Here is a 20,556-nt window from a genome sequence, read left to right on the forward strand (position 1 = left end):
CAAATATGAATGATAACAAGCAGACATGATATCATTTTCTATAAGATAATTAATCGCTGAGGGATGGCATTTTATTATTAATAAGTTTTGGTAATTTGACACTGAATAGAAATAAACGAAAAACCTGATAAGGTTCGAGTAATTTAAGGTTGTTTACAGATTAGCACAAAGTTGTTAAACACAATTTATCTTTTTCTATTGATAACATATGTTATAGTTTTTTAGCTTTTGTCATGCTTGATATTAAAGGAAAAGCTATTTTAAATCATTTTAAAATTTGCTTTATTACATAGAACAACTACGCAAGAGAGTCGACTAGAAGTGGAAAGGAACTAATTTTATTGTATTAATAAGAATGAAATTTCCATTGGTGCTATTGCATTACTTGATAATTTGTTTGACTCTAGTTTTGGCAGCAGTCGTTCCAGGTGATTTGAAATTACAATCCTAGTATGGGAATAATAAAGAAATAACTTATAAATTCTCGTAGAAGAATGTGTAAAAACCTCCAATGAAGCAATATCAATGCATATAAACTCCAGTACAACAAAAACACAGACAACCACGTCTTGTGCCGCGCTCGATAACGCAGACTCACTAACGCAAACCCAATTGATTTATCGTCTTACCAATCCATGTCGTTTTGATCGATTTGACAGACCATTTCCAGTACTTGAAAAAAACTCTGTAGCCGACCAGCCATCAAATATTTATGTGCGGATTTATATTACTGATATACAAATAATCGATACCAATGACGTGCAGTGTAAAATATTTGGGTTTCTACAGCTTCGTTATATGGACCATAGATTGGCGTTTGGAGAGTATGCACCAAAACGTTTGCAACCGATACTCGGTGATTCACAACTGCTGGATCGCATTTGGGTTCCACATATAATATTTGCCAATAAGCAAAATACAGCTATCTTGGAAACCAGTGAGAAAGATATTTTAATTATGGTAATGCCAGATGGAGTGTTGAGCATCTCCGCCCGAATAGAAGCATCATTATCTTGTTCGGTTGCATTAAATAAATTTCCTTTTGATGATCAACAATGCTCTGCGATTATAGAAAGTTGGTTGTACAATTCTTCCGAAGTAATACTACACTGGGGTGAGGAGGATGCGATCGAAATTGATCCAAATATACAGCTAACAGATTATGAATTAGAATATTCTTGGCACAATGAAACAATCTTCCAAACCAGGAAAGGAGACCTGCGATATACGTTACTGGGTGGCAATTATAGTTCGATAAGTTTTACTGTGTACTTAACGCGCGATTCGTTGTTTTATACATTTGATTATTTTTTACCTTCCATTATGCTTGTTGGAATTTCTTGGGTCTCATTTTGGCTTCAAGCGGATCAAACACCTGCACGTACGACATTAGGCACAAGTACCATGTTGTCGCTCTTCACGTTAACTTCTAACTACGAGAAAAAATTCGAAACAAAAAACCATGCACAGTTCTTTGAAGTTTGGTTTTTCGGTTGTACGTTCTTTATATTTGGTAGCCTTATGGAATTTGCTTTTGTAAATACTATATGGCGCCGAAATAAATGCTTGAGTCTGAAGAAAGTCAATAGCAAATATATTTTCAAGTCGACTTTATCCCCAAAAGTTATACCACAAAGTAAGATCTATGATTGTGAGACAGACGGTCGCATACACTTCATTAATGGCAATATTTGTAATCAGTCAAAGAATAAAGGGCATATCACCGTTTTAGAAGCCGATGCAAATTTAAGTGCAGAACATCAAGAGAAAAAAACTAGCAATGATTCATGGGCGACGATGACACCTCATGAAGTTTCACTTTGGGTAGACCGGAAAGCAAGATTTGTGTTTCCATTATTGTTTATCATATTTAATGCCATTTATTGGACATTCGTTTATTGTTTGTAGTTCAGCAAAACGAAATAACAGTTAATATTAATTTATAATAGTAAAATCTTCAATACAGACAATTGAGATTTAATTTTAAAATTGTGATGTGTTAATACAAAAAAAAATAAAACTTAATTTATCAAAGTGACGATAATAGACACTTATTAACAATTATATGTGAACTCCTTTTTATACGGTTTGGTTGAACCAAATATGTACATTTATATATGTAATATACATATATATAAAAAACTATGTGAAAGAAAATTCAATTATTTACAAGCCCTTTCGATTTTCTTTCGAAGCAAAAGTATGCAAGAGAAAATATCGTGCAAAACTACAGTTTGCTTACAGTTGCGGTACTGACATATTATGCAACATAAATATTAAACCAAACCTAACGAGCAACAAATAAAGGAATTTTAATTTGGTTGCACCGAAGCCATAATACGCTTAAAAAATAAAAAAAGGTCCATACGGCCAGTTTGTGGTATTTTTCGGAGTTTGTACCGCTACTTTATACAATAAGCCATGTCAAATTTAGTGAAGATATCTCTTAAAATAAAAAGTTTTCCTTACAAAAATTTGATTTTGATCGTTCAGTTTATATGACAGCTTTATACTATAGCGGATATCGGCGGTTCCGGTAAATGACCAGACACTTTGTAAGAAGAGGGATTGTGCAAAATTTTAGACTGATACTTTAAAAACTGAGGTAATAGGCCGCGTATATATTGACGTTCTCAGCTAGTCACATACATACATATATCATCTGCATACATTTTTTATATGGTCTCCAACGGATGCTAAAAACTTCGTGGAAAACTTAATATTTAACATTTTTAACATTTTTTTTTACCTAAACTTACATTCAATAGAATTATAAATATTTTACGAAAATTTTGGTGAGTGTTTCTTAAATTAGTTGTCTTTTCTTAACCTTAACGAATAAGGCTTGTGGTAAGAAAGGCGAATTTACTGCAAACATCTTTTCCTGATTTGTTTCACTGTCGCTATGCGTCTTTACAGAATCAAAAAAAAAGTTTGACTCTTGAATATTAAAATCATCAAGCCATTCTAGCAAATAGCAAATATGTTTCCAACTCTTTCACGCTTTCCAACCAGAGAACTTACAACTTCATTAACGTTCTCTGTTCAAACTGTCCAAAATTTTTACTTTTTCACTTAGATTAATTTTTAATGGCTAACTCTTTTCTTTAGACCTTTGCTTTATTTTTATTTTTAATTTTTGTAATACTCATGTCAAAAGCAATTTAGTAAGCGCGTTGAAAAAAGTTGTGCTCAAAACTATGTAAAATATTTTGAAATAAAATATAAAAAGACTTCATGTAAACGAAAACGGTATAATAAAAAAACATGTAAAAAGGAGATCACTTTTATACTTTTCTTTATTTACGAGTGTTGTTATCCATTGTTTTGGCACGAGCTATGTACATACTTATGTGTTTTCTCTGCTGTAATTGGGAAAAATCTAAAAATTGGCCGATAACGTTAAATTTAAGTTGTCAAACTTGTTTGTGGTATCACGCATTTCAACTCTGTATCATGAGGTTGACTAGAACACCAAAAAAATTCTATTAAAAAATATAAGACGGGTAAATAAATTGTTTTATATATAATTTTAAATTATTTTAATAAGTTTTACAAATACATAGAAAGTGAAAAATGTTTGAGCTTGTGCAGTAAAATCCTGAAAATGGACGAGGCAAGCAACAATTTGGAAACAGTAAAAATAAAATTAATGGATGTGTCTCGAATATTCCTAAGAATTTACTTTTTGAGAAAAATTAAAATTTTGAAGCGTTTTTCTCCTCTTCAGGCATTTATATGTTACCCATTGCGCTAAAACGGTGTTCATAATATTCAACACCACCCTAACAACCAGAGATCCGCGCCAGGTCTAAGGCAAAAGGTAAAAAATGTTTTATATGTTAAAATGATTTCAAGTTGAGAATATAAATCATATGCCCGACTTTGATAGTTGACTGGATCGGGTAGACGTATCGTTTTTTATTTTCAAAATAGCTTGAAATGCTGCCAAAATAACTTATGATCGAATATTCTTTACGCCATACATGATCACAAATAAAAGTTTGCAACACTAAACAAGTAAGGAAGGTTCTGCTGTAACCGAAAATTTTATTCTGTTGCAACTTGCAAGGATAAAAGCCGGGAGAAGGTATTTGAAGGTGTTGGAAAAAATTCATATTGAACAACTATTATACTCTTTAGCAACATGTTGCAAGAGAATAAAAATGTTGCGAATGAATTCAACATTCATTATTCGACAAAAATTACATTAAAATCATTCCCAAACTTAAATCGAAGAGACTATACGTTTAGAGATCATATTGAGATGATATTGTAAAATTCGGTATTTAGTGGGATGCGGTTTTCAATACATAGCTACTGTAATGAATTATATATGTACATAATTGAGTTTTACTAAAAAAATTTATTTTTTTAACGTTATGAACTATTAAAACGGGTTGTAGTAATATTACAAATTTCCATTACTTCATGAACTTTTATTAATTTATGGACTTTTATTCGTTTTTTTCTGTATTCATGGAAAACCGCCACTTTTAAATACGTATTCATAATTGCAAGCCTATATTTACAGGAAAATGCTATTCCGAGATTATAATGGAAGTTGTAAGCTTACATTTACTTTCAGTTTCATCACATACATATGTACATATGCATGTATCTTCTACTTGAACCAGGGCCAAAGGACATTTCTGTGATATAAAATCATGATTTTTTATTAGATGAAATGTGGCTTGTGCCATTCCTGACGCAGACTAGTACATATTTTAAATATACATACATACATGCATATAAAAAACATATTTTATTGTATTGTATTGTATTGCATGGTATGGACTATACAAGTACATAAACACTTGTCCGCTTCGCGTCATTTCTTACGATTAATGAGGAGGTGTGAAAACTGTCAACAGCATTGCGCTATCAATTCATACTTAATTCATTTAATACCAATTACTTATAAAAAACTAAAGTTAAAATAATTTAAACTGATTTTTTTATAAATCCGGTACCAAGGAAATTGAGAGCTTGTGGTTATGTTCCATCAGCTCTTTCAGTAAAACAAAATGATCCTTATTTAAATGAGAATAATTTATGAATCTGAAGCAAACATTTTTTAAAAACCATTCACAAAATTATCAATAAAACTTAGGCTAACCTGCTGTTAGGAAGTTCCACTGAATTTGAGAGATAACGACGGCTTTTTCGTATATGCATTCCGTTATGGCCTCAATATGTTGGTTATTGTAATATAAATCAAAACTAATGTCCAATTATTCGCCTTTTCCTAAACAATAACTGAATGATTTTTCGTTTAAAACTTTTCAGCCGTTTAATTAACTGTCAAATCTTAAATTTTAAGGGTGGAAACACCAATTAACTTTGACTAAAAATAGCAATAATCGTTTTGTTGGTCTGATGTTTAATTGCTTTAATTTCAATTCAACTGAGTGTAGTTGAAAACTGTAACTGCAACCATTCAGGAACATTTAAAGTGTCTCGTTCTATGTAATCTGCTGTGTCCAGGGAACAAATGTTGGTTATGTATTACATAATAGTTTAATATAGAATTTATACTAAACGTGTACACTGTCTGTCTGTATTATATGGACCTGTATAACGCTCTGACATGAATGGACCAATTTGGACTTAAATATCCGCGAAGAGTATCAAATAAAGTTGATTTAGTTTGGTTTGGCTAGAAGAATGGGCAAAAATTACATCTGTAGCTATCCAAAAGCCCTCCAAGGTGCTAAAATACATGTAAATGGCTATAGTCACTTGCACATTAAAATGCACTGCTTTTACTATATATCCACTATAGAGCTTTCGTCATAGTTACGCACAATTTTCATTCATTTATAACTTACTGACCTTGTATTTTGTATTTGGCAGACTGAATATTACTGAAGATTCTATCCGTCTTCTTACTTTCTTATTAGTATAAAAGTAGCAGACAAATTAAAGTGATTATCTTTATTCCGATGCCTTTCGGGTTTGTTACACATGATAAAAGTAATAATATTAAATTAAATTAAAAGCACTAGCGGTTAAAATAAATTATTTGGTCTACAGCACAACAGTTCATACTATAGAGTAGTATGTCAAAAAAAATTTGATCCTTTTAAAATATCATTTAAAATAAATTTTGAAAAATAAATGAAATTTTTTAACCATTGCTACCAATATAAATGATGTTCTGAGGGCATTGGAGCGTATTATAATAAAGAGTAATTTGTAAAATAATTATAACAAATTGAAAAAAAAAACTAAATCTCAGCAATTTTTTTTCTGCGATTACTTGCTAATGCTGAAATAAAAAAGGTTTTTGGTTGATCATTTATAAAACTATTTTTAGACCGCCTGTTAGCACGAGGATCGGCAAAACGAAAATTAAATTGGAAGAGAACTTTCTATTAAATATAAAGGTGTCGGTGTAGGGAAAAGAGAGTAACGAAACAGCAAAAATCGGCTGATGTTGAAATAATCAAATAAATATTGTAAGCTAAATCATCATATACATATAAACAAGCAGGACTCCTGATTCAAGAGTGTAAACCTCAAACTAAATGGTTGTTATTTATTTTTATTATCATTGTACGAATGAATTACATACCGATTCAACTTGGTTTTTATGTTTCTGCAATCGCCGTATTAATACCTCTATCACGGTTTTCAACTCCACCGGTATTAACGGTTGAAATTTGACTATTTTTGGAAAAATTCTTTATTTCTTATTAATTTTATTGTTTATTTTTTTGGAGAGGCTTAGAGATGTCTAGGAACCTATTTTTCAGAGTACCAAACGAAAAAAAAAAATTTTTTTTTGATCCACCCTAATATGCATTGATGTTTGACGATGAATATTTCGTAAACGCTTAACTTAATCGAAATATCATAGTAGACCATTTTTATAGAGCAGTAAATTTCCTACAAAACTATGTGTTTCATCATTCATAATAATTTTTTTCATTGAGTTATAAAATTAATAAGAAATAAAGAATTTTTCCAAAAATAGTCAAATTTCAACCGTTAATATCTTTTAAACGGTTGGGTTTACGAAAAAATCATAAGAGACCATATTTTAGAGCATTCAATTTCCTACAAAACCTAATTAACAAGATATTTTTTCAAGTAGTTGGAAGCGAGATATAAATTTTTCTATCTGATAATAAGAAAAAATAGAAAACCGTTAGGCGGAGGACCTTTCCGTTACAATTAAAAACTCATATTTGGAGAGGCTTTCTTAGAGGTGTCTAGGAACCTATTTTTGCGAGTACCAATTGAAAAAAAAAAAAATTTTTTTTGAATCACCCTAATGTACATATGTATTAATGCATTATATTGTAGCTGAAAGCATGTAATTTTGTCAATCATAAGATTATCTACTGTCAGTTAAATTGGACGACAGAGATATGCTGATTCAATTGCCTTTAGCCATTTGAGTAGAACACAATATATTCTTACATTAAAATGTGATTTTTGGTCAAATAATCGGTCACAAGCGTCATTCGAATGTTGGATTCTGAGCAATTTTTGGTCGTCAGTCAATTTGTGCGTAAGTCTAAATGTTAGGTCAAAGTGCCATGTTTAATTCCATTTCCATGAATTTCATGATGATTTCGCCTGATTTTTGATGAATTCACGCACAGTTTCGATGGAATTTCCGGTGATCACGGATTTTGTTTGGCCCACATGTTGATCGTCATTTATGTCCTCACTACCACTTTGAAAACGTTGAAACCACTCGTGCACTCTGCTACGGGATAGGCAATCATCGCCATAAACTTGTTCATCAATTGAAACGTTTCGGTAACACAAACATACTGACACTTAAAACGCAATAACTTCACTTCCAATTAATGATATGTCATGAAATTCTCACTGGACCATCATTAAAGATAGCAGATTCACTTGTTCAGGTTGTGTAATTTTGTGTGAATTCATCGATTTTGAGACAATACGTCTTTCAAGAGTGATCGAGTTAAAAAAGTGTCTTTCGGTATTAAAATAAAATATCGAAGTTTATACATTTACTTATCCGGAGGTTAAATAACGGACGTTATAAATATTTCCTCTCATTATAAACTATGAGTAACAAGTAAGGAAAAGATAAGCTCAGACGAAGACATTATCGTAATTTGTAATAATTAAACATAATAATTATTGATAACATTTAATGAAGTATCTATAGTAGATCATTCTTAATTTTAAACAATTATATTAATAGTTGGATGCTATTCTTGGTCGAGCTCAAATAGATTTGATAGTTTTCCAATACTACTGTAAAAATCGGTGGCAACAGGACCGTCACTCCGTTTTAAAGTAGTTGCTTCACTAATATTTCCTGTGATCTTTTTGATTACTAACGTGTATCGTTGCATTGCATTATATAGGTTGATTGAAATTATGCTGAGAAATAATACGTGAACCAATGTTCAACCGAACAATAACTCACATATTCAGACATTGAGGGTATATCTAGAGAATTTTGAAATACTATTTTAAAATAGACGTTTTCATTTTCATCACTAACAGTAACGATAGATTTACAGGCATCGCTTGGCAACAGTGTTCTATCTGGAAATTAATTTCGCCATCTTCTTCATTTGTGGCGGCTATGGTGACCCGATTACTAAGAAAGTTATGATCCAAGGCATATCTTTTTTATTTCCAGGAAAAGTACTTTCAATTTGTGAATTGCAGTACAGAAATTGTCTGGCAATGCGTAGTTTAATGCGTTGCATATTTGGTTGCAGTTCTATTCTATCATTCCCAATATCTAGCAATTGTTCAGAAAATGTTGTTCAATCATATAGTTTCAATACTTCACCATAAGAACGATTGTTTAAACTTCCGTTAATCTTATTGGACTAAGAAAACCGTTTAAATCTTGCATTGTTCTGTGCAATGCATCGATAATATTTGTCAACTATTATGCACTAATCTCAAATTATGATTGAACTTTGTGTCAACCTTATGTTTACTTTTATGTTACATGTTGTGTTTGGTTTGTGATTTCAGTGATTGCTATTTTTAAATCAATGAAAATATTAGTATGTTAAAAAAGTCTTGCGGTATTTTCGCTAGTTGGCGCTGAAAGCGCGTAGTTCTAGTTTTATTCGTCGCATCGGGTCATGCTACACCTTTTTGGAAAGCTCATTTCACGCGCGAATACTTGTTTGATTGATTGTCGTTTCTTTTAAGTCGTTCGTGAGTTAATAGCGTCGCAAATATCGTGCAAAATAAAGAGAAAATACGGCATATTTTACAGTACTACTACGATAAAGGCAAAAATGCATCTCAAGCCCCCAATAAAATTTGTGCAGTTTATGGATCCGATACAGTTTCTATTTCCACCGCACAACGATGGTTTCAACGTTTTCGTTCTGGTGTAGAGGTGGTCGAAGATGCGCCACGCACCGGAAGGCCTGTCGTCGAAAATTGCGATAAAATTGCTGAATTGGTCGAAAGAGACCGGCATAGTAGCAGCCGTAGCATCGGTCAAGAGCTGGGCATGAGTCATCAAAAATTCATTTCAATTTCAATAAAAAAAAAATTCAATAAAAATACCTTAAGACTTTTTTGACAACCCAATATAAAGTCTTTTGTACTCTATATTTGTTTTGAAATTCTTCACATACGCTTTCAAAATTTAAAATTTAAATTCCTTAAGCAGTTACAGCTTCTGATTACTTCTTAAAACGACTAAACTTATATAAAGAGATATGTTTTTAACATTCGCATTTAAAAATATTATCATTTGTAGACGACGTAGAAAATATTGGGCGGGTAGTTCCACTGTAAATGCCTATTTTTGACATGTGTCTTAAATTTGTCAACGATGTTTTGAATGAAATTTTTAATTTAAAAATATTACATTTTGCACATATGTACATATGAACCGCTTCGAACATCTGCCATACTTCACTTATTTTCTACTATAAATTTCTTGTCATTATTAAAAAGAGCGTTACTTACGAGTTAAATCTGCTACTACTTTTCCATATTTAAATCTATTAAAACTAAAGAAAAAAGACAGCTTAAGGTTTCACAAAAAAAAAACAAGATTACATTTTGCCCCGGAGCACATTTAAGGCTATCTCTGACTTGCTGTTGTTCTATTTAGTAGAAAATAGTTTCGTTAATAATCGATAATACTTTTAGAATTGTAACATCTTTTGTTTTGACAGAAATGGTTTGGTACATTTGCAACCTTAAATGTACCGACCTGATAAAGTGCAGTGTTTGTACATGTGTATATAAAGATATAATAGAAGTTTGGTTCGTGTATCTAAAATATATATGTATTTTAATGTTTCTTATTTTGTTACAGGAGCGGTTCATCCATCATTGTAAGAGGCCTTATGTATAAAAACTGTGCACTATTATATGTTGCAGAAGAAATAAGTAACTGCCAATTATTGTAGCTTCACCACAAAACTGTTTGGCTGTACAACATATGTATTTGGTTTGCAGAATCAATTTATTTCGGCGAAATTGCCGTTTAATAATTAAATTTAATATTGTTATGTTGAACTTGCATTCATGTCACAATGAAATTGAGTGTGAGTGCGTATCGCGCGCACGCATCAGCACACAAAAAAATTCTTTCGAGCGGTTACCATTCGCAACTCAACTACGGCAGCACAGGTGCGGCGGTTTCTTCTTCTGCTGTCTTACAAATGGTATGTCAACATACTTACTAAATACCTTTTCATAGAATGTATGTAACAATAGTTTTATATTGTTTGTTGCAGGCGGACCCGGCCGAAAACGCAATGTCAGTCTCCAAAGATCGCCATGGAATCGAATGCAATAGTGACACAGATATCGTGAGCCCATCTGGTACGAGTAGCTCCGAGCGGGAACGAACTGGCACTATAAGAAAAACGCAACAACATGGAAGTATCAATGATAATGATAGTAATGCTCATTATTCCGACTTTAAAAGTTCCACACAAAAGTAAGTAAATTAAATCATGGATGGGTAGTTATAATAATGGGTATAGTCACTGATTGCTTTTCGAACGATGAATTTGTCAATACGATTAAAAATTACGCTGAAACTATTGAAATCATAACCAGATATGATCATAGACGGCGCAAATTTCTATTGAAACTGAAGTCGATAAGAAAGTCCTTTCCAATCAATACTGATAGTGGTTTCCTTTGGCTAGGAAATTTAGAAATGCATCAAGGTTTTGTCTCCTGAACGAAGAGGATTCGTAGTGGTGTCTAGTGAAATCACGAATAGGTTGCGCGCAGGATCGTTCTCGTATCGAATGTCTCAACCAACTGGCAGATGTCAGTATCATCAAATATTGTATGAGAGGTGTAGATTTTTCGACTTGGACCAGTATGGCCAAGTAACAGAAGAATGTGTTATCCAGCAGGGGCGATTCCACTACAGGGAGGTGGTGGCAGGCTAGTAAAGTTTAGGAATCGTTCCAGATATAATCTGTATTTGTACATATTTAAATGGGTCTGCACCAGAGAACTGCAACGAGTAATAAATGTTTGTTCATAATCGGGTATTGATCCGTTACTCTGATTCTGATTCTGAATCAGTTCGGCGATAGAGAACAACTTTGAATCACTAGCGATCAGCTTATACATGATTTGTTTATGAACGTTCGCATTAGCAGAAAATATCCGAAATGATGCATACTCATGCTTCAATGATTGAAATGATCGACAGCGTTCGGTTTGTAAATCATCCCTTAAACACTGATTTACTCGTGCACGTGTGTTCTATTTCAAATACATATGTATGTATAATTGAAATTCCATCGAGTACATACAAGTACATACCACAAATGTATGTATATTTGTGTGTTTTTTTTTTAACTATTAATTTTTTTCAATCCCCTCATGAAATTCCTTTGGAGATACCATAAAAAAGTTTCCTGAAAATTTGGGCTCTTAATATTAACACTAAGGACTGGACAAAGGCATGTAAAAATTTTCCATTGAAAATCGTGAATTTTTATATTTAAATTTCTATAGCTCAGAGGCAATTTATGACCTCGCTTTTACTTCAGACACATATTCCTCAGAATTGAACACTCTACAAAAGTGCCCATTGCGACAAAGGCGAAACTCACACCGGCGAGGTAGTAAGGGACTCTAAACCTGATTTTTCCACGAAATTCCCATTTTTTTGTACATATCTCGTAAAGCGTAAGAGCTATTGAAAAATGTATATGACAAACTTGTAGAAAATTTTATTTAAAAGGTCCGAGGGCAAAATCGCTTTTATTAATACTTCTCGAGATATTCGGCTTTTTAAGTAAAGCTTTATGGAATTTTCATAGATGGTATGTAATAAAAAATCTATGAAATCTATTGTTCTGATTGGTGCAGAGGCTTGGACGATGACAACAACTGATGAGTCGACGTTGCGAGTTTTCGAGAGAAAGGTTCTGCGAAAGATTTATGGTCCTTTGCGCGTTGGCCACGGCGAATATCGCACTCGATGGAACGATGAGCTGTACGAGATATACGACGACATTGACATAGTTCAGCGAATTAAAAGACAGCGGCTACGCTGGCTAGGTCATGTTGTCCGAATGGACGAAAACACTCCAGTTCTGAAACAGAGCAAGAGGAAGACCTCCACTCCGTTGGAAGGACCAGGTGGAGAAGGACCTGGCTTCGCTTGGAATATCCAATTGGCGCCACGTAGTGAAAAGAAGAAACGACTGGCGCGCTGTTGTTAACTCGGCTATAATCGCGTAAGCGGTTCGCTGAACTATTTAAATGTCGTCGTATATCTCCATAAATCTTCCGCAGAACCTTTCTCTCGAAAACTCGTAACGTCGACTCAACAGATGTTGTCATCGTCCATGCCTCTGCACCACATAGCAGGACTGGAATAATATTGAGTGACTTATCGAGTTTTGTTTTTGTTCGTCAAGAGAGGACTTTACTTCTACTTAGTCCGAAGTAGTACCTGTTGGCAAGATATATCCTGACAAAGCTTTTTGTGTTGCTCAACGTCAGTTTACACAGCCATATTAGTTTTACGGAGATACCAAACTTAGTCATCGCGGCAGGCAGCTTCTTTTTATGCTGTCAAAATCAGCTTTGAAATCGACGAAGAGGTGGTGTGTGTCCATTCTCTTTTCACGGGTCTTTTCCAAGATGTGGCATATGGTGAATTTCGGGTTGATTTTCCAGGCCTATAGGTACACTGATAAGGTCCAATTAGTTATTTGACGGTGGGCTTTAATCTTTCACACAATACACTCGATGGAACCTTATATGCGACGTTGAGGAGCTTATCCCACGGCAGTTGGCGCTGATTGTGGGGTCTCCTTTTTTGTGGATTGGGCAAAGCATACTTAAATACCAATTCTCAATTGCCTACTCAGTCCGAAGTAGCATCTGTTGGCAAGAGTTATTTTTCTTCCTTTTCATTGAATGCGTATTTACGTGGCGGGTCTCGAACCCAAAGCACAACCCTAAGGTGGTCTTCTTTCTTTAGCTCGCTTGCAAACGGATGTTCTTTGGCTACCCAGAGGATACTTGGTCTAAGACCGGAAGTCGTGAGCTGTTTGAGCCATATGTAAAAAAATCGTTTCTGGACACTCTCAATTGAATGGCGATCAAACTTTCCTCACTATAAATTGAACATATATTATATGTATATGAATATATTATGTACATATATTATTTTGATTTAATATAATAAAAATAATACACGAGAAAATTTGTATTATTATTCCAGCAAATCAGATATCAGCGAAAAAAATTTGGACCTGGATGCTGACTGGTAAGTATTTTCGATAACAACTAAAAATTTGTTAATAAATATAATTGATATTTTTATATTTATATAAAAGCCTTTATTGATTTGGTTAGATTTTGTCTTAGTCAAAATCAAAATAATGTCTCGAAATATGTTTCTACAGAATATAATGAGCAAGATCAAGTCAAGTGGACCCCGTATTGTCCACTTGAACATACAAATTAAGTCCATGAACATATTTTATAATAAAATATATCGCCAAACTTTTCAGTTAATAATTAAGTTTATTTTTATCAGTTAAGCGTTGTAAGTTCATTCTTTAATCTGTTAATTTTATTTTTATTTATATTAAACAAATGAGCCGGGTAAATAAGTGTATTGTTTTTTATATAAATAACATTTTTAGCCGCTTGTACTATTTTTCTCGAGACTTTGAATTCGCGTCATCTCATATTTATAGTCCAATCCAACGGAAGAGTAGTCAATACTTGAATTCTTTTCGGACTAATATTATAACACTTACAGTTGTCCATAAGAACGTCAGTTGGATTTTTGTGATGTTCTCAGAAGTTAGAATAGCTGATAACTTCGACACTCGTCTCAATTTTATTGGTGGTTCACTTCGCTCCAATGGTAATTTATTTATCATTTATTACCTATAGTATTATTCAGGTTATTGTTGTTGTTGTAGCGGCAAAAACTTTCCTGAAGGAATTTCGAGGAATGGTGCCGAGTTGACAGTCCGTGTCCGGATAATAATCCGGGTGCGTTTCGGTTACTTAGATCCGACTGTCGTGGATGAAAGTCAGGTCTTCTCTTCTCTATTGATGTACATATATTTTTTCGCCAGGCTTCTCAGATAAATTGCTGTCTCACAAGAATTATACATGTAACATCCGATAAAATCTTTAAAAACGCAAGCTCTATTCGATTTTATTACAACTAAATTTTTAATAACGTATTTATGAATATTATTTAATTTTTATATTTCATTACATTTTTATATACTCTTTCAACATGTTGCTGCAGAGAATAATAGTTTTGTTCACCTAACGGTTCTTTGTATCATCTAAAACTAATCGAGATAGATATGAATATATAAAGTTCAGGATGATGAGACAAGTTGAAATCCAAGGGACCGTCTGCCCGTCTGTCCATCTGTGCAAGTTGTAACTTGCGTTTCCTTTCACTATGAGGAGAGGCAGAATCGAACTATTGCTACGCCTACAAAACGTCATTAATCGAAAACCTGAACCTGAAAATTGCTTAGGATGAATCTAGCCTTCTTGGTTGAGTTTATATCGCAAATGTACATATCGGGTGATTTTTTAAGAGCAAAATCTCATCGGTTCTTTATTTGAAACGTTAGATTGGTTCATGACATTTACTTTTTGAAGATAATTTCATTTAAATGTTGACCGCGGCTGCGTCTTAGGTGGTCCATTCGGAAAGTCCAATTTTGGGCAACTTTTCGACCGGAATAGCCCGAATTTCTTCGGAAATGTTGTCTTCCAAAGCTGGAATAGTTGCTGGCTTATTTCTGTAGACTTTAGACTTGACGTAGCCCCACAAAAAATAGTCTAAAGGCGTTAAATCGCATGATCTTGGTGGCCAACTTACGGGTCCATTTCTTGAGATGAATTGTTCTCCGAAGTTTTCCCTCAAAATGGCCATAGAATCGCGAGCTGTGTGGCATGTAGCGCCATCTTGTTGAAACCACATGAGTCAACATTTAAATGAAATTATCTTCAAAAAGTAAATGTCATGAACCAATCTAACGTTTCAAATAAAGAACCGATGAGATTTTGCAAATTTTATGCGTTTTTTTTTTTAAAAAGTTATCAAACTCTTAAAAAATCACCCGATATATGTATCTCATTAATTAGGTTGATTATATTAATACTGATATCTCGAATGTGAAGAAAAATACTATTGAGACCAAGGGAGTCTGCGGCCTAAAATATAAGTTAGTAAGATACTAAACCAATGAATGTTGAAATCTTTCGCACCATTTTTATACTCTGAACAGGGTATATTAAATTTGCCGCGGTTACACACGATGGCTCCCAGAAAACGTGGGAGACTCTATAAAATATATAGTATTTAAATGATCAGCGTGTCCGTTTTTAAATTTAAATTATTAATTAAAAGTTAAAAATATAAGTGTAAAACATATACAGTGATGAACAAAAGTATTGGCACAGCAAGATACCTTGACTTTAGCACTGTTTTTTATCACGTATAAAATAAATTTTGTATACCAAATAAAAATCCTTAGTTAGGACGAGTAATTATCAGTTATATTTCCTTTAATTCATTTAATTATCTCTTATATTTATTTAATAGTAGTTATAAAAAGAAAAAAGTGCTAATTTTAGCGAAACAAAAGTTCATAAAAGGTTCACTCCATAAAAATACAAAAAAAAAAACAATGACAAAGTAGTAAACTATATATAAAATTAATATTTTGTGGCCAAGCCCTTTTGCTTGATAACTGCTTCCAGCCACAATTTTTGTGTCGTTTCTGCGCCAATATTCTGCCATTCCTCCATTAGTGCCACCTTCAACTCAGCTTTTGTTGATATTGCTCGCTTCTTAACGCGCCTATCTAGCTCTTCCCACAAATGTTCTATTGGGTTAAGATCGGGCGATGGAGGGGGATGCGGTAATGTATGTTTTATGTGATGTGCCAGCCATATGCGTACATCATAAGCCGTATGCTTCGGGTCATTATCGTGTTGACATGTGAATGACTCTGGCAATTTCAACTTTTCGGTACTTTTTTTTACATTTCTCTTCCGAATTTCCATATAATATTTCTTGTCCATAATGCCGTCTATGAATTCCAGCTCACCGACACCTGCAGCGGACATACAACCCCACAAAATTACCCCTCCACCGCCATGTTTTACAGTAGCAGCATTGCTGCAACCTTTTTAAAGGATGAAAACTATTCATTCATCTTTTAAACTTCCGTTATCCATAAATCTTGAATAGCAATCGATATGTTCTATCCGCAAAAATGGGCCTCTTGGTTAACTATTGCAAGACGTCTCAGTGATTATGTAGGATGAATGCACCATGAGCTATAAAGCACATATAGAGGCCGTGGACAGAACATTAAAAGACCTTAGACATTCCTTTGCTCTCATAGGTGGGATAACTTTTGTATTTGCTGGAGATTTCCGACAGACTATGAGAGCTCATCTTCATGGAATCACTGATGGTGAATATCCACAGCAACTACTTAAACTTGGGGAAGGAATTCCAATTATGCTTTTGAGGAATTTAAGTCCTTCAAGCATGTGCAACCGGGACAAGGCTGCTTATTATGGAACTGAAGGACAATTTAATTTAATAGCAACCGTTATCACCGGCCCAGAAGCTGGTCAACTAGCTCATATATCGAGGATTGCGATGATCCCAACTAATCTGCCAATCCCATTTAAACGGCTTAAATTACCAGTTAAAACATCTTTCGCTCCAACTACAAACAAGACCCAAGGCCAAACTTTCGAATTATTAGGGATTGACCTACGAAAAGAATATTTTACTCATGGCCAATTGTATGTTGGTCTGTTTTCAAAGCGGGTCCTGAAAATCAATTTATATTGCTGCCACAAAATAAATTAACACCAAATATCGTTTACAGGGAAACTCTAAATTATTTTTCAGGAGCAGAGAAAGAAAAATATAGAAAGGCCTTTTTACAAAAATAAAAAAAAAATAATAATACAAAAAAATATACTTTCATATCCGTATTTCCTTCATTTAACTAATTTTTAAGGACCAAACGCAAAAACGAGAAAGTGCCCAAAAAATAAGGTGACATTTGAATTTAAACTGCGCGCGTCGAAGGATTTGGAGAATTATTTTTTTTTAGGTTGGTAGTACTGTCAGTCACATTTATTATATACTCTCCCAGTGTATACAAATTTATAACTTTTGAAATGATTGTTTAATCCCCGTGTGAAGCCAGGGCGGGCTGTTAGTTTATTATAAATCGGAGAAAGACGCATTTGAAATAGTTGAATATTTGAATAGAATTTATAAGGCTATAATGAAATTGTAAAGTATGAAGTGCGGTTTTTGCTTAAATTTAATTAATTTTTAATTTTGCATATTCAGACTTAATTATATTCATATATACACATGTATGTGTATATTTTAGCAGTGATTATGTAATTTTAACTCTAAGAACACTACAGAATAATATTTGAAAAAATAGGAATCGATCCAATCAGCGATGGATGAAGCTCAGAACAACTGTCCAAATATCATCAGCGATACAGAAAAAGCCACCATTAAAACGGGAGGACTCCTTTTTAAAGCGATTCTCTACGCGGCAAATTCCAGAAACTCAGGTAACAATTAGAATTAGCTTTTGCTTTCTTCTGTCACATATATACATAAGTACGAAGTTTACGAACTTTTACATCTGTAAAATAAAATGCAATTAACATACCATGTATTTTTGATTTCGTTCACTCGCCATAAGACTCAAACTAAACGGAAACGAAATTTAAAAGACCCTAACTTTTAAATATGAATAAACAAAGATAAAAACAAACATAAATGAATGATAAAAGAAAGATAACAAATAGAAAGCTTAGAGAAGACAGTATTGCTAAATCAGACTTATATTATTAGAAAATAAACTTAAAGCTAACGTAAATAATCCTAAACAGTAATTGTAAATAAAGCTTCTTTCGATCGTGGCATTACAAACTTACAATGCATTTTTCTTTCAAGTCACTCCTTTGGGAATTATGACCGATTCACATAAAACTTTCTTCGTTTTGCTTGACAATTCCTACTTAGATAACGAAGCGCAGAAAGCAAAGGGTGTGTCAGTTTGAAAACTTTGCTTTCTATGCGTCTCTCTAATTAAGGGGGTATTCTGGTCTAGCCTCATGAATTTTAGGCATTTTTTAAACTAAGATAAAAAAAATGAAAAACATTTTTACTATCCATTTTTTTATATGTTTTTTATTGACATTTTAATAATATAAAAAAATTGCAAGAAGAAAAAAACAAATCGTCAAAAACAAGAAGATTCATTAGTAAGGATGTCGTTATCGGGTTGACCATTTTCAAAAAAAAAAAAAAAAAAAAAAAAAAAAAATGGCGTCGACTTGAAAAAAAAAATTTTTTACCCGATTTTTTCGACCTTTTCGAATTTTTTAAAAATACTTCAAATCAAAATTTTTGGAAATCCAAGGCAGACACGATAGAGCATTGTATAAAGAATACAAATTTCAAAGAAATCGGTTCAGTAGAACTTGAGATATCATGTCAACCACCTCAAAAAAAGTAGTTTCGAGAGAAACGCGTCTAGTGAACACGGACGCCACGTCACAAAATCGGCTGTGTCGCCGAAACTAAGTCGAATTTTGAAAAATCCTTCCAAAATAAATCTAAACTTTCAAAATATGCAAAAAAATCGATTTTTTCAAAATCCTACACCAGAATACCCCCTTAAAAGATGAGAGTTGTGCAACATTTAGTTTGGATTTGCTTTGTTTCGCCTCGATGTGAACGAACTAATTCAAAAGCCATATCGAGCATACCCGTCAAAGCAAATGTCCGATGCAAAGCGAAGTAATTCATATTGATGAATTAATAACGATATCTTTAATTTCAGGAAACGGTCGAAGACACTGGGTCGGAGAGCGCCTTTGGAGAATCTAATAAAAGTACAAAACGTCGGCGTCGATTTTTGCAAAAGCGGCGATCTGTTGTTAATCCAGATGAAAACTTTTATTTCTATTGGTTAATGATACTAACTGTTTCTGTTTTATACAATTTATGGGCTCTTATTGTGCGACAAAGTTTTCCTGAATTGCAGGTAAAGTGTTATTATAAACTGCAGCATCATTAATACATATATGTATATGTATTTATATGTAAATATTTATGGATGATGTATGTACAAAAAGCGTTCCAAAGTAAACATGATTTTTTTTCAATCTAGCGCCCCTTGGTGGTGCCAAGAATAATATTTAATATTTTAATATATGTCGACTGGTGCGTTAGAATCTGCTATCTTTATCGATTCTCCAGTGAGAATTTCATGACATTTCATTGATTGGTAGTGAAGTTATTGCGTTATAAGTGTCAGTATGTTTGTGTTATTTGTGCGAAAATGAGCTTCGAACAAAGAGCCGACATTAAATTTTGTTTTGAAACTGGTAAAATTTTTACCGAAACGTTTCAATTGATGATCAAGTTTATGGCGATGATTGCCTATCCCGTAGCAAAGTGCACGAGTGGTTTCAACGTTTTCAAAGTGGTAGTGAGGACATAAATGACGATCAACATGTGGGCCAAACAAAATCCGTGATCACCGGAAATTCCATCGAAACTGTACGTGAATTCATCAAAAATTAGCCAAAATCATTGACATTCATGGAAATGGAATTGAACATCTCCAAAACATCGATTTATCGCATTTTCACTGAACATTTGGGCTTACGAAAGGTATGTGCAGGTTTGTTCCGCACAATTTGACCGTCAACCAAAAATTACTCAGAAACCGACATTCGAAGGACGATTATTTGACCAAAAATCACATTTTAACCATTAACCACTCCCCGTATTCACCTGGTATGACACCGTGCGACTTCTTCGTTTTCGGAAAAATGAATTTGTCCATGAAAGGAAAGCATTATGCAGACATAGAGGCTATTCCAAAGGCTGGCACCGGCATATTGGCGGCCATCCCGGCCAACGAGCTAAAACACTCATGCTTTTGGACCGTGCAAAAAGCTGTATCGAAGCAGAAGGCGACTATTTTGAATAAAATAAATTCATTTTGCCGAAAAAACGATTTGTTCTGTTTT

General features: G+C 33.5%; 3 protein-coding genes across 8 annotated transcripts in view; 2 read left to right on the forward strand and 1 right to left on the reverse strand.

The window, feature by feature from the left end:
• Window positions 1-20,556, reverse strand: part of LOC126759475 (myosin regulatory light chain sqh) — a 135,024-nt gene that overhangs the window by 35,056 nt on the left and 79,412 nt on the right. The window lies entirely within an intron of this gene.
• LOC126759391 (uncharacterized) overlaps window positions 1-20,556 on the forward strand; it is a 49,956-nt gene that overhangs the window by 6,396 nt on the left and 23,004 nt on the right. For all 6 annotated transcript variants that reach the window (XM_050474149.1, XM_050474148.1, XM_050474152.1 and 3 more), the window contains exons 2-6: window positions 10,298-10,649; window positions 10,722-10,927; window positions 13,694-13,738; window positions 17,943-18,078; window positions 19,359-19,562. In XM_050474149.1, the coding sequence (XP_050330106.1) occupies window positions 10,518-10,649; window positions 10,722-10,927; window positions 13,694-13,738; window positions 17,943-18,078; window positions 19,359-19,562 (723 nt within the window). In that variant the 5' untranslated portion in view covers window positions 10,298-10,517. The remainder of the gene's footprint in view (window positions 1-10,297; window positions 10,650-10,721; window positions 10,928-13,693; window positions 13,739-17,942; window positions 18,079-19,358; window positions 19,563-20,556) is intronic.
• On the forward strand, window positions 299-2,131 carry LOC126759430 (pH-sensitive chloride channel 2-like). Its single transcript, XM_050474223.1, has 2 exons — window positions 299-428; window positions 491-2,131. The coding sequence occupies exons 1-2, from the start codon at window positions 356-358 to the stop codon at window positions 1,906-1,908; spliced, it is 1,491 nt and encodes a 496-aa protein (XP_050330180.1). The 5' UTR covers window positions 299-355; the 3' UTR covers window positions 1,909-2,131.

The sequence above is a fragment of the Bactrocera neohumeralis genome, chromosome 5 (genome assembly GCF_024586455.1).
Source record: "Bactrocera neohumeralis isolate Rockhampton chromosome 5, APGP_CSIRO_Bneo_wtdbg2-racon-allhic-juicebox.fasta_v2, whole genome shotgun sequence".
Lineage (NCBI taxonomy): Eukaryota > Metazoa > Arthropoda > Insecta > Diptera > Tephritidae > Bactrocera > Bactrocera neohumeralis.

What these genes read in the sequence shown, in the direction of transcription:
- LOC126759430 (XM_050474223.1), top strand. Translation starts at nt 356, where the DNA reads ATGAAATTTCCATTGGTGCTATTGCATTACTTGATAATTTGTTTGACT. An exon ending in TTTGGCAGCAGTCGTTCCAG is followed by an intron (nt 429 to 490) that starts GTGATTTGAAAT and finishes AAATTCTCGTAG; the next exon opens with AAGAATGTGTAAAAACCTCC.